We start from the raw sequence: 12,832 nt of genomic DNA, 5'->3' as shown, positions 1-12,832 counted from the left end.
AGAGTGCCCTGAAATGCTGAGTTCTGAATGTGGCTTTGTCTCGTGATCCCAAGGTCACTACAGCCTTGGTTACACGCCCAAGACGAGGTCAGCAAGGTCAGCTAGCATTCAGTCAGGAGGCACTAACTGTTCTCTGTGAGATTCAAAAAGAAAAAGAGAAACGGAACATGAAGGGGAGCAGGGGACACAGGCCTGAGGGAGTGGGACGGTGGGGACGCAGGTGGACAGGATAGAGCCATGTTGTACACAATGTGAACACACCAAAGAACAAGTAAAGGTGCTGTGTTATAATTCTATGCAATTAATTTTAATAAATTTATTTAATATATGAGTATACTATCTGCATGTGCACCTGTATAGCAGAGGAGGGAATCGGATCCTATTGCAGGAGGTTGTGAGCTACCAGTGTGGTGACTGGGATTTGAAATCAGGGCCTCTGGAAGAGCAGCTGCTGCTCTTAACCACTGAGCCAATTCTCCAGCGGGTATTTATTGGGCACATTCTTCTATGTGTTTGATAGAGCGCAAAGAATCTTCTAACAATCTCAGAGCATTCTCAAGGACACAGGTTTACTTGTTCTCCTCAGCGAATATAGGTGATGTGTCCAGGACAGAGCCTCCACGTCAACAGTCTTCACTGGTATCCATGACAGGGCCAAATGCCGTGCCTCCCAGAGCACCTCTAAGGCCTGTTCACCCACAGGACGGCACTAATCATGCACAGGAACAGGGGCAACTCCAGAAACACCAGAACCCAGAAGTAGAGGCTGCTCAGAAGGGACCTGGAAGGGACATAGTCACAATAAGTCTCCTTCTGAGAAGGGGATGCTGATGCCCTGTGCTATGTTCCTGTGTCCTCCCCAGGTCTGTGTCTGCAGAGATCTATTCAGGGACAAGAACAGGACTGCCTGACAGTCCAGTGTGATTAATCCATAGCCCAAGAAGGAGCCGCGAACTCGGGCCTGGCCTGCTCTCTCCAGGCCAAACCCATGGGACTCTAACCTCTAACCTGGCCGGCACCTCCTCCCCTACCCACACTCAGATCTCTTCTAACTGGACTTCTCCTCACACTTTCTCCTGGGTGTCATTCATATATATATATATATATATATATGTGTGTGTGTGTGTGTGTGTGTGTGTGTGTGTGTGTGTGTGTGTGTATGTATGTATGTATGAATGTATGCATATATTTATACATACTATATAGGCCTAGCTGAAACACAATGACCTTCAACTCCTAGACATCCACCTGTCTTCACCTCCCATATACTGGGTGTCTTGTGTTTCCACACCCCGTGCCTTATTTATTTTACATAGATAATTGTGTGTGTGTGTGTGTGTGTGTGTGTGTGTGTGTGTGTGTGTGTATGTGTGTGCTCATGTGTATGTATGCAGGTGCACATGGGTGTGCGTGAATGTAGAGGTCAGAGAATAACCTCGGTCATTCCTCAAGAGCCACACTTCTGTGTCTGTCTTGAGACAGGTCTCACTATGTAGTCCAGGCTAGAATGGAGTTCACTATGTAGTCCAGGCTGGTCCGAAAGTCACAGAGCTTGACCTGCCTCTGCCTCCCAAGTGCTGGGATTAAAGGTGGGAGCCACCACAGCACACCATCTGTCTTCTTTTCTGACAGCATATCTCACTACTCTGTCACTTGACAAGTACGCTGTGTAGCCAGGGGGTCTCAGGCATCCTTCCGTCTCCACCTCAATATTTCTGGCCTTTTATGTGCCACAATGCCTGATTTTCCCTGTAGGTAATATGGCTCAAATTGAGATGTACTCAGATGGGCAGAACCATCTTCACCAAGCCATTTCTCAAGGCTCTGGATGTGTTTAGGTAGCGCCTGCTTGGCAGGAAAATAATTCCAGCTCGGTGGGTCTGTATCTGAGTCTCACTTCTGTGTCCTTATTTTTAGATAAGCAAATGGCACTCACAAAACCCTCCAGGTTAGCCTGAGGTTGGGAAATGCAGGAGGGGCATACAAGAGGGAGATCCAAACCCTTCTACCTCTGCTCTCTCAGTATGAACCCTCCTGCCCAATACGAAGGCCTCAAGGATATGGTTTCCTCACCGAGTCTGTGGGCTGGGAGCAGGAATTGTTTCATTTGTGGTCACGCTGGGCTGAGTGTAACTGGCTGTGGATCTGGTGGGCTCCAGGATTTTTATACTGCTCCCAGGACTTGAACCTGTGATTGGAACCAATGATGGGAACACAAGACAATTCCCATGACCTCCACATTGCTTCCTACCCACAGGAAGCTCTGTCACTCTGCTTTACACAGCTCCCTGGGGCATGTGGACAGCTGTCTGACAGCCTATCATCCCCATGGCCACACCAATGCCTGGTCAGGGATTCCCTTCCCAGCCCATCTCAGGGTGCACAGTGTCTGGCCTGCACTTGTAAACATGGAGACAGTCTTCTTACAGAGGAGAGTGGAAGTGTCAGTGACAAGACACTTAATGAGTACCAGGTCCCATCCAACCTCAACCACACTGTTTGCTTCCTTGTCTGCCATCCTTCTGGGGACAAACAGGGTAATGGTACTCCTTGCCTGCCTGGTCCACTCATTCCCAGTGTTAGCCAGAAAGGAAGCTGGGCAGTGTTCTCTGAGGAATGATTAGATGGAAAATTCTAGAAAGGCAGGTGATTGCAGGGCCCTGGAGAGAGTGGCCTCTACTGCAGAGAGACAGCTGTGTCAGTGGGATTTGCCTTCCCAGACTTCAGTGTGGATCCACAGAGGAAGTTGCTGGGAAACATAAGGGGAAAATCAAAATTGAGAACCAGGAGCTGGGTTTGCTGATGTATGTTTGCAATTCGAGTGCTGGAGCTGCAAAAAAGCAGGCATTCAAGATGAATCCTGAGAACACAGTGAGATGTGGTTAACCTGGACTACTTGATATCCTCTCTCAAATAACTATGATGATGATGATGAAGATGGAGAAGGAGAAGGAGAAAAAGAAGGAGAAAGATGAAGAACAAGAAGAACAAGAACAGAAAGAAGATGTGATGATACCAACTGGGATCATCAGAGGCATTTGATTCCTTCTTTAAGCCCCTCACTACTCCTGCCCTTAAAGAGATGCTCTAATTGGGCTCTAAGAACAAGAGAGGCCCCATAATCTGAGAATGAACTATAGACATGGAGAACATTGGCCACCAAAGTAGCTGAAAGCCTGTTTTCCATCCTGCAAGGGGAAACTGGAGGAATCCTCTGAGTTTCGTCCAGCAGTAAATTGTTGCTGGGAAACAGGGACATGGGGGAGTTTGGAGGAGTTGAAGGGGGTCCTCAGGGTGCTGAGATGCCCTATACACTATCTAGGCTCCTCCTTCTGTCTCTGGCGGTGTCTCAGAAGTCACAGAACCAGTGATGAAGCTGGTACCCCAAGAATCCCAATAGAAGGGAACTATCCACTCAGTCCCAGGTCAGAGGCACCTTGAGAGAGGGGAGTTGATGTGCAGGGGTTCTGTTCCCATATGGAGATTGGGGACAGGATCATATGAGACCTGAGAAGGAGGACTTGTGTCTTATCAGGACAGAAAGTCACAGAGAGGCAGAGACTCAGAGCCTGTCTCTAGAAAGTTTCACACCTGAAACTGTCCCACAGTGGACACAGAGAATCCACAACAGGGGCTGAGAAGAGGACTCAGGGGGTCCGTGTTTGCCAAGCCTGATGACTTGAGTTTGACCCACAAGTTGTAAATAGAGAACTGACACCCAGAAGTTCTCCTTTTTTTTTTTTTTTTTTTGGTTCTTTTTTTCGGAGCTGGGGACCGAACCCAGGGCCTTGCGCTTCCTAGGTAAGTGCTCTACCACTGAGCTAAATCCCCAGCCCCCAGAAGTTCTCCTTTGACTCTTACACAGCATGGGCCAGCCCCTATTCACAGACAAATAGACAGATAAATACACTAACAAGCAAACAAATAAATTAGTAAAAGGCCACCCAAGGACACAGGCTCCCCACTGTGCCTGTGCATGGACACACATGTACTAGTATATACACACACTATCACACATACCACACATGTTCTCACAGAAGCATGTGTGGATGCACACTCTGTCCTGGATCACTCACTCTCACAGTTCCTCATGCTAAGGATCATGGCTTCCTTCTTCCATGAGGGAATGACAGGCCTGGACTCAGGCTGCCCTGACATGAAGGAGGCTTACCTGGGACCACAGACACCTCAACCCTGAATGACATTTTATTCCCAAAGGGGTGATAGGGAAATGGTGTTCCCACCCCACACATGTAGGTGCCTGTATCCTCCAGGGTGAGGCTCTGCAAGGTCACTGTGAAGGTCAGGTTGTCTGGATCATCCCTGATGGACACTCGGCCATTCCTAGCTTCTTCTGAGCCTCTGGTCATGACAATATCTTCGCAAAGTAGAATAAGTGACCCTCTGCACCAGTATTTGATGGTCGACTTGAATCTCTCCTCATATGGACAAGTCACGCTCAGGGACTCCCCCACAGTGCCTGTCACACTGCTGGGGCCACGCAGAGGGACACAGCCTAGAAAACACAAATCTCCATTCTGCATCTTATAGCTGGATGAGGAGGAAGGCCTCCCTTGAGTCAGCTCTTAGAAAACTCTCAGGTCTTGAGACAACAGTGAGAAAGGAGAGAGGCTTTGTCAGAGCAGGAGTCAGCACTGAGGTTATGGAGACGTCGTAAGATAAATAGAGATTATGTGGTTATGGCAATGACCATCACAGGTGACCCACTCAGTGGGTCCTGATTCTGTCTCACATGTGGTAGACATGACTGTAATGTGCACGGACACCTGTCAGCACCAGTGAAGAAGATGCTGACCGCTCCTGGGTCCCATCCCTCCCCACCCCCAAACCCACACTCTGGCCTTCTCTCTAGGCCTGTCTGTCTGTGCTGGATGCTCCATTCACCTCCCGTGGCCCTGTCAGGCTTACAGCAGGAGCTTCCATTTTCAATGATGGATCTGACATACTTGTCCCGTGCTCACCTGGGACCCGAGAGAGGAGCAGAACTGAAGGCAGCCACAATCCTATTCCTCTGCGGATCATTTCTTCAGCTCAGTTGTCACCTTCACCCACACCAGAGCCTAGAGGGACAAAGGAGCAGTCTCCTTCTACACAGTAGAATGTCCTCTTGCCTAGATCTCCTTTCTGTTCTCAGCTTCCTGGTTCCTTGCTCCCATGAGAGGCTCCAGATGAAAGGTATATGGAGGGCTCTATAGATGTTCCAGTCCTCAGAGGCTGTGGTTCCTACCACACCCAGCAAGTAGAGACACGCATGACTGTGGTTTGATGATGCCCTCTGTCCCCAAGGCCTGTTACCTCCTGCCCAAGAGGCCTGGGGAGCATTTCCTTTTTCGGTCAGGTGGCCTACACTCTCTGACAAGCCAGTTTCTGAGTGGGTTTGAAAGCTACCCTTCTCTTGCTCTAGCTCTAGGGTCACAGAGGAACCACCTCATTTCAAAATTCAGATTATCGTTTGCTCTTAGTTTATGAGGTCTTTAGCACTATTTCCAGGTTTACACTGCTGGTCAAGCTCATGCTCTGACCTGATCCCTCAGAGTTTATCTCAGTGTCTGAGTCCCCACAAAGGGTACGGACCTGTAGGTCACAGCTTTCTCCCCTCCCATCATCTCTTCCTTCTGATTCTGTTTGGTTTGCTGTTTGTCTGTGACAGCATCTCTAGCCCAGGCTGGCCTCTATTTACCTAATGGTGTCCTTGAACTCATCGTCCTACCCCACATCCTGAATCCAGACATTTTAGCTGTGTGTTGCAACAACCCAATCATGGTGTGCTTGGGATGGAGCCCGGGGCTTCACACTCGCCAGGCAGGCACTGTGCCGACTAAGACGCATCCTCGGCCCCGATGATTTGAGAAAGTGTCACACTGCCACCCACCTGGGCTGCAATGCACTATTTAGCTCAAGCTAATCTTGAATTCACACAAATCTCCCTTCCCTTCAGTGCCAGAAGTAGACGTCACACTACGCATAACAGCTCTGTCTTCTTGTGTCTCCTGGCCTCATGTCTAGACTTGGACATGATTTTGGGTAGGTGTTATGTGGAAGAATGGAAGAATGAACTCAGATGTCTACTTTCTGATGACTCAGTTTCTCAGTGTTCGCCGTTCACTTCTCTTTCTTGTGGGGAAGAAGGGATGAGAGTGAGTACTGAAGCCCACTCACCCACCTGATCACAGAGGCACTTACACCCCTCTGATCTACAGAAATATCTGCAGGCTGTGGTGACATTTGTGGGGGACATTTACTCTTACATTGTCCTGGGTTGGGACTCTATTCTGTGTATCCACTCTTATTCCACTCACTTCTAGTCCCTAACAACACAGAATACAGATGGCCTCTCTACTAACACATAATGCAGATATTCTCTCTACTAACACATAATGCAGATGTTCTCTCTACTAACACAGAATGCAGATGTTCTCTCTACTAACACAGAATGCAGATGTTCTCTCTACTAACACAGAATGCAGATGTTCTCTCTACTAACACAGAATGCAGATGTTCTCATTACTAACACAGTTTGCAGATATTCTCTCTACTAATACAGGATACAGTTGTTCTCCCTAGTAACACAGAATTCAGATGTTCTTTCTATTAAGATAAAATGCAGATGTTCTTCCACTGTATCATTTTCTTACCTCTCACTAATTCATCTTCAGGGTTTCTGCCTACACTCTGTCTGTGTCGACTGTTTCTTTATGCTCTACAGAGTGTCAGATCACAAGAGCAAAGGAACTGCTTTGTGTATTCACTGCAACACTCTAAGGCAAGGTCACTGCTTCGTATCTGTCTTTGTCAGACTGTTATTTCTGTGAAGAGACACCATGAACACAGCAGCTAGTATCTGAGAAAGAATGTAACCAGAGCTGTTTTACACTTTCAGAGGCTTAGTCCACTTCTATCATGGCGGGGAGCACAGTGGCCTGCAAGGCAGGTGTGGTCCTGTAGACACTACTTCATGACGTTCAGGCAGAGAGAGAGAGAGAGAGAGAGAGAGAGAGAGAGAGAGAGAGAGAGAGAGAGAGAGTGGAGAAAGAAGAGAGGAGAGAAGAGAGCAGAGAGAGGGGAATGGAGGGGGGGAGCTCACAGTGATGCAGTGCCTGGTGTGAGCTTTTTGAAACCTCTAAGCCTACCCACACTAATGCACTTCCTCCAATAAACCCACCGCCCTAGTCCTTCAAACCCTGTTAAACAGTTCCAGTCCCTGATAGCAAAGCATTTGGATAGATGAGTGTGGCTACAGGGGTGTGGGAGTGGGGAAATCAGGGGTCATTCTTTTTTATAACAGTAATTTAAAGTTTATTTCAACTATAATTCAGATTATCCTGACTTTACGGTAGCATCACATGGCACACTTCTGAGTTCATCCCTGAGATGTTCTACTGTGCTTGTCTCGGTTTTACAGATCCATGCAATGTGTGGCATGAGGGGGTCCTCTGGGTTTGGATCACATAGCAGTGAACACATGGATAAAAGGACTTTAGAAATAGTTAAAGCAGGAGGTCACTCTGATCTTAGAATATCAAGACAAATCCTGCCATTACTGTTAAGATTTGAATGATAAGTTCTTGGTCTAAATGGTACCTTAGGTGGTTTGAAGGGCTGGTCTGTAGGAAACCACCAAAGTATCCAATGAATTCTCACTGTGTCCTAATAGCATAGGTAGGGTGGGGGATTCACAATCTGTTGGGAGCATAACAAGACAAGCTAATAACTAGCAGCTGTTCACCCTGAGATGGCCAGCCTCGGATTATTATACAATCTGTTACAGATTCGTCCTTATTACACAAGGTTGTTCTTTATTCATTTTAGAAAAGATTCTTGCTATTAAAATCATTTCCTGTTGTTATTATTATTAAACACATATAACAATCACTAAGTAATAGCACACCCCTTTGGAGCAGATCACTACAGATTTACGATGATGTACTGTCTCATAGTGATGCTATATAGACAAGTAGATGACTTCCTAAGTCTTAATGATGATCCTATAAGAATTCCTAAAATTATATCAGTAATTATGCTCTTTTATACTGGGACTGCTATTAAGTTTTTTTTTGTGATAGTCAAAACTGCAGTGAGAACTCTGCCAGTCTCCCAAGTGTCACCAGTTAATTGCTGTTAGATGGTAACCAGACTTTCTCCTATTCAGAGCACACTCCAAGAGTTTGTAAAACAATTAACCAAACGTCATAAAAAGGGAACTAACGACTTTTCATAGGTTCTAGGACAGAGGATAAAATGTTGACTGGGTTTGTCTATACAAAACTTCACTAATAATTTATTTATGGTTTTAAACCTTCAGTGAACCTGTGGAGCTGTGACAGGTGATGGATGGTTAGCCAGATAATTACTCCTAATGGTTATGTATGCAAACGTTCTCTGTTGTGAACTTCTATTTCAACTTATGATTTGATTTTTTGTAGGAACTTCTGATGAACTTTGTGACACGTGATCATGTATTCTGAAAGATGTTTAAGTGCTGAGGACAAGGAGAAGAGTCAGGACTGAGCTGAAGAGTCAGGACTGACTGAAGGAGAACGGAGCTGAACTGAGCTAAGGAGAACTGAGCTAAGAGGATCTGGGCTGAGAACAAATGCAGAGCGGAATAACTTAGAGACTACAGGTAACATAAGAGAGCAATGTGAGAAATGCAGAGGAAAAGAGGAAAAAAGAAGCTGTAGAAAGCAGAAGGAGCAGGCAGGTCTTTTCCTTACCATGAGACAGAACAGGTCATTTCTTAATAGCAAGGCAATCTTACTCTCATTAAAAGGAAAACCCTTTTTTCTTACAAACTTGGGTTTAATTCATTTAGCATTAAGAGGGTAGAAGCTATGTCTTTCTCTATGCCATAAATATTGGAGCTCATCTTTCATCCAGAATGAGTGAGTTCTTTCTGAACCGGTGCTTGGTCTTTTGCTCCACGTGCATAGGTAAATATGGATGTATGTGTAAGTATATAATTGTGAGAATGTATGCATGTGTATGTGTAAGAATGTAATTGTGAGAATGCATGTAAGGTGGGCCCAACTGCCTGTGAGAAAATGTATAAATGCTTATTCATGAATCTGTATATGAATTTATATGAGTTTATGCATATTTGTCTATGTAAAAGTTTTTCCTTCTGCAAGCACAATTCACTTCTCTTAGTACAATAGAAGTTTACTGCTCCAAACTTCCCCCTAGCCTGACAAGCAAGAGGCAGAGGGACAAAAGGGAAAAGGCTCTAGCAATTAATCCTCTACCTCCTGCTTTCTTAGAATGAGGTGCTAAATGCCAGAGACTTCAGTTTCTGGCCTCAGAGGGACACAGAAGACAGGTCAGTTACAGTAGCAGAGCATAGTGACTCAGCCATAGATAAGTAAATCAGCTACAGTAACATAGTAACTTAGACTTAGATAAGTAAACTTATTATTATACAGCAACCCTAAATATCTAGTAAGACAAAGTCTTACCCTTCTCTGATGCTGTTCCCTCTCCACTGCCTCAAAAAGAACCAAATAGAAGGAAGACTAATGCTGGGGATAATCCCCGGCAAGAAACACCATGCATGTGCCTGCAGGCATCTGCTCAATGGTGAGACTTTCAGAGGTTTTGCAGCTGGCAAATTCATCCTGGTGCCCTGCAGGCTCAAAGCAGATGGGCGTTGGGTTGAAGGCTCCCTTTGCACAAGCAGGTGAAATCTAGCTCTAGGAAGCACAAGGCTGAGCAAAAGGACCAAATGGATTTTTCTGGACTTGCAATTGTCTTTTATTTGAACCAGATCGAAATGTCATGGGCCTGAGAAGAGTCTGTCAGGGCTGGAGGAGGAAGGAGCATGGGACAGAATTGACCCCAACTTCTCCATGTTTCCCAGGAAGTGGCCCCCTCATTCCTAGGGTATCTCTGCCTGAGGAAGGGAACAGTCAGACATTGGGAGAATTCTTAATACTGCTCTGAATGAGGGGCATAAGGGCACTTCATCTCCTGGGTGAACAGTGGCTAATGAAGATCAGAGAATGTGGGGTTCAGAGTCAGGTCTGTCTTACAAATGACCTCTGACCTCTGGCATTTCCTCAGACCTGGAATTTACTCATAACGCAGCACATGACTCGTAACTAACTCAGCCAAGAGATCAGTCCGTACCCTCTGGTTCTGACTTGAGGGACTTGGTAATGGAGAGTCACATTCCAGACAATGTCACAGGACCTCCTCCAGGTGCCACATCAACATACCTGACACAACACAATGCCACATTCCCTTTGGGCTGAACACTTCGGTGAGGACAAGGGGCTTAGAAGTATTGGTGATGGTTGGTAGCTGTGCTCCCAATTGTACCTCATGCACATGTTAAGTCACTCTGCCAGGAGCTGCCTGGTCAGATAAGCTTTGGGCTGACAAGGAACATGAATTAAAAGTTATATAGAGTCGTAAAGAGATTTATAAACACAGCGTTGTAACAGAAATTACTATAGCATCTGTGCTACTTCCTCTGACCCACTATGCCATCTAGAGCCATAAGATACCTTCAGGGAGTTGGCATCCCAGGGAGCTTCAAAGGGTTGGGGCAATGGGTCAGTATGTAAGATGCAGTGCAAAGTGATGAAATGAGTTCAGATCCCCAGAAGCCATGTAAAGGTGGAGGCTGCCACACACGTCTGTAATCTCTGCCTTCCTAGGTGAGATGGGATGCAGAGATGGGGGAATCGGTGAAGCTCCTGAGACATTTAGCCTGATGTCTGCAGTAGAGAACAAGAGAGACCCAGTTTCAAATAAGGTTGAGAGGTGAGGAGGGGCATGGAAGACGTCCCTCTATGTATGTCCCTGGGATGTACATGTCTCATGGCACATGTGTGCCCCAGGAGGGTTCTCCAAGCCCCCTCAAACGCACAAAGATGTAGCAAAACTAAACAACAGAAAGAACATAAAAGGACAACAAAAATTCCCCAACCCTTCATGACAGGAAGGTGAACACTCAGTTCCAGGCCTGGGAATTCATTCACGGAGGGAAGCAAATGCTTGGGGTCATCTTCTCTCAAAGAAGATGGTAAGAGGTCCCAGCGGAACTCAGGGCCCCTTCACATAGGACATGACTTTCATCAGCACATGGAGGTAAAAAGAGCTCAGGCCTAGATTTTTCCCACCCCTCGGCTAGAAATGTGTGGCCCTGGCACTGTCAGGGTAGGACACACAGCGCCTAAAGGACAAAATTGCCTCTGTTCATTTGAACACACCTTCACATTCAGACACACACCGCACAACACACACTGGCCATTGCCATGTGCTGACCCTGAGTTCTTGCTAGGCTGGTTTGTTTCGTGTCTTTTCCCAGGTCTGCGAAGGAGAGTCCCATGTTTGGGCAGTTCTGTGTCTGCTGGAATCATGGACTTGTGATGGGTAAGACAGGACAACTGGGAAGGCGGGATTATACAGCGGTCCTTGTGGTCCCTTCTAAGTCCATTTTAATGAATGACACAGCACGTGTTCCTGTGTCATCTAGAGTGAAATCTTCCTGAGTTACCTGTGAATGGGAGGTTCATGAGACAATCTTGATGGATGCTTGGCCAGGGTCCTCTTCCCACGTTGGCACATGCTAATCCTCCAGGGGCTAAGCAAGATGGTGCACACAGCAGAATTGGTCATGTCGTGTGTTCCTCTTATACTGACACTATGTGCTCAGGAATTCCCCCATGGGGTCTTACATAAGACCAGGACAGAGCCAGAGGAAGTCCCCAGTCCAGGAGTCCCCAGTTCTAGCCTCACAGGAGGGCCAGGCTTGAAGAGGCTCCTTGGAGTCAGGGCCTAAAGAGACCTCTGTTTTAGCGGAGGCTGAGCAGGAACACTGCCTTTGTCAGACCCAAGACTTGAGCCTGAGGGGTAAGTGAGTGAGGGGACAGGGATAGGTGTGTCCCTGAAACACGGGACCTGGGGCAGGGTGACTAAGTGCCGTATATGTGATTGTGTGTATCTTCATGCACCTGTGTCTTTGGGAGAGGTAAGCACCTACGTTTGTGTGTGTGTGTGTGTGTATGTGTGTGTGTGTGTGTGTGTGTGTGTGTGTGTAACCAAGACATAATGTTGTTACAGCCAGGCCTGCCACATCTGCCCCTCTTATTGAACCCTGACTGTGTCTCTGAAGCATAACGATTGCTGAGGTATTTCATGTGGTAATGAAAGGAAAATTATACAGATTTAAGGTTTAAAAATATGAAGTTAAAAGAGTAAGTTTCAAAATTCACAAACTCAGGGCTAAACACTGTGAAAAGCAAGTCCAGGCAGCCCCGCCCTGCCGCTAGGACTAACAGACCACAAAGATAAAGAAAAGGAATGCAGGAACCAGCCCGAGTTATCAGGACTGACCCAAACCATCTGGCAGAAGGGCACCTCCCCCAGCTTACTCAGAGTCACACCTTAACCAGATGTCCTTCAAACCCTGATACGCCCCTAGCTTCTAAAATCCTGTATGCTCCAGTCAATACGTACTCTCCTGCTGTGCTGTAATCTCACTGTCATGTTTAAATGAGCCAATCACTTATAGCCGCGCCAGAAATTAGCCAATTGTGTGTAACCACGCCAAACCCCCTAGCCTTCCCTATATAAATCCCTGACTTTTGAGCTTTGGGGTCGACACCTCTTGCTCCTGCGCAGGATACGTGTCGACCCGGAGATCCCCGTAATAGATCTCCGTAATAAACCTCGCCTTTGCTTATTACATCCAAAATGGTCTCTCTGTGTCTGGGGTCCGTGATTTCCCGCAACTTTAGAAAGGGTCTCTCTTCGGGGATCTTTCAGTATGTACACCTGTGTATAGTGTTTAGTTCATAATTACATATGA

General features: G+C 46.6%; 1 protein-coding gene across 1 annotated transcript; it reads right to left on the bottom strand.

Moving 5' to 3' along the window:
* Positions 1–281: 281 nt before the first annotated feature.
* Cd300c (CD300c molecule) lies at positions 282–5,130 on the bottom strand. The gene is made up of 4 exons (XM_087575058.1): positions 4,983–5,130; positions 4,172–4,516; positions 2,074–2,188; positions 282–781 (listed from the first exon to the last, which is right to left on the bottom strand). Exons 1-4 carry the CDS (start codon positions 5,041–5,043, stop codon positions 682–684), a joined length of 621 nt encoding a protein of 206 aa, XP_087431184.1. The 5' UTR covers positions 5,044–5,130; the 3' UTR covers positions 282–681.
* Positions 5,131–12,832: the final 7,702 nt, after the last annotated feature.

The sequence above is a fragment of the Rattus norvegicus genome, chromosome 10 (genome assembly GCF_021556685.1).
Source record: "Rattus norvegicus strain SHRSP/BbbUtx chromosome 10, alternate assembly SHRSP_T2T, whole genome shotgun sequence".
NCBI lineage: Eukaryota > Metazoa > Chordata > Mammalia > Rodentia > Muridae > Rattus > Rattus norvegicus.
This window is presented reverse-complemented; position numbering and strand designations above follow the sequence as displayed.

Bases quoted from the DNA above. Each gene is read 5' to 3' on its own strand.
- Cd300c (XM_087575058.1), bottom strand. From the start codon at position 5,043: ATGATCCGCAGAGGAATAGGATTGTGGCTGCCTTCAGTTCTGCTCCTC. The intron at 4,517-4,982 runs GTGAGCACGGGA...TGTGTTTTCTAG, and splicing joins GCTCCTCTCTCGGGTCCCAG to GCTGTGTCCCTCTGCGTGGC. The intron at 782-2,073 runs GTGAGGAAACCA...TGTCCCTTCCAG, and splicing joins GCTCCCAGCCCACAGACTCG to GTCCCTTCTGAGCAGCCTCT.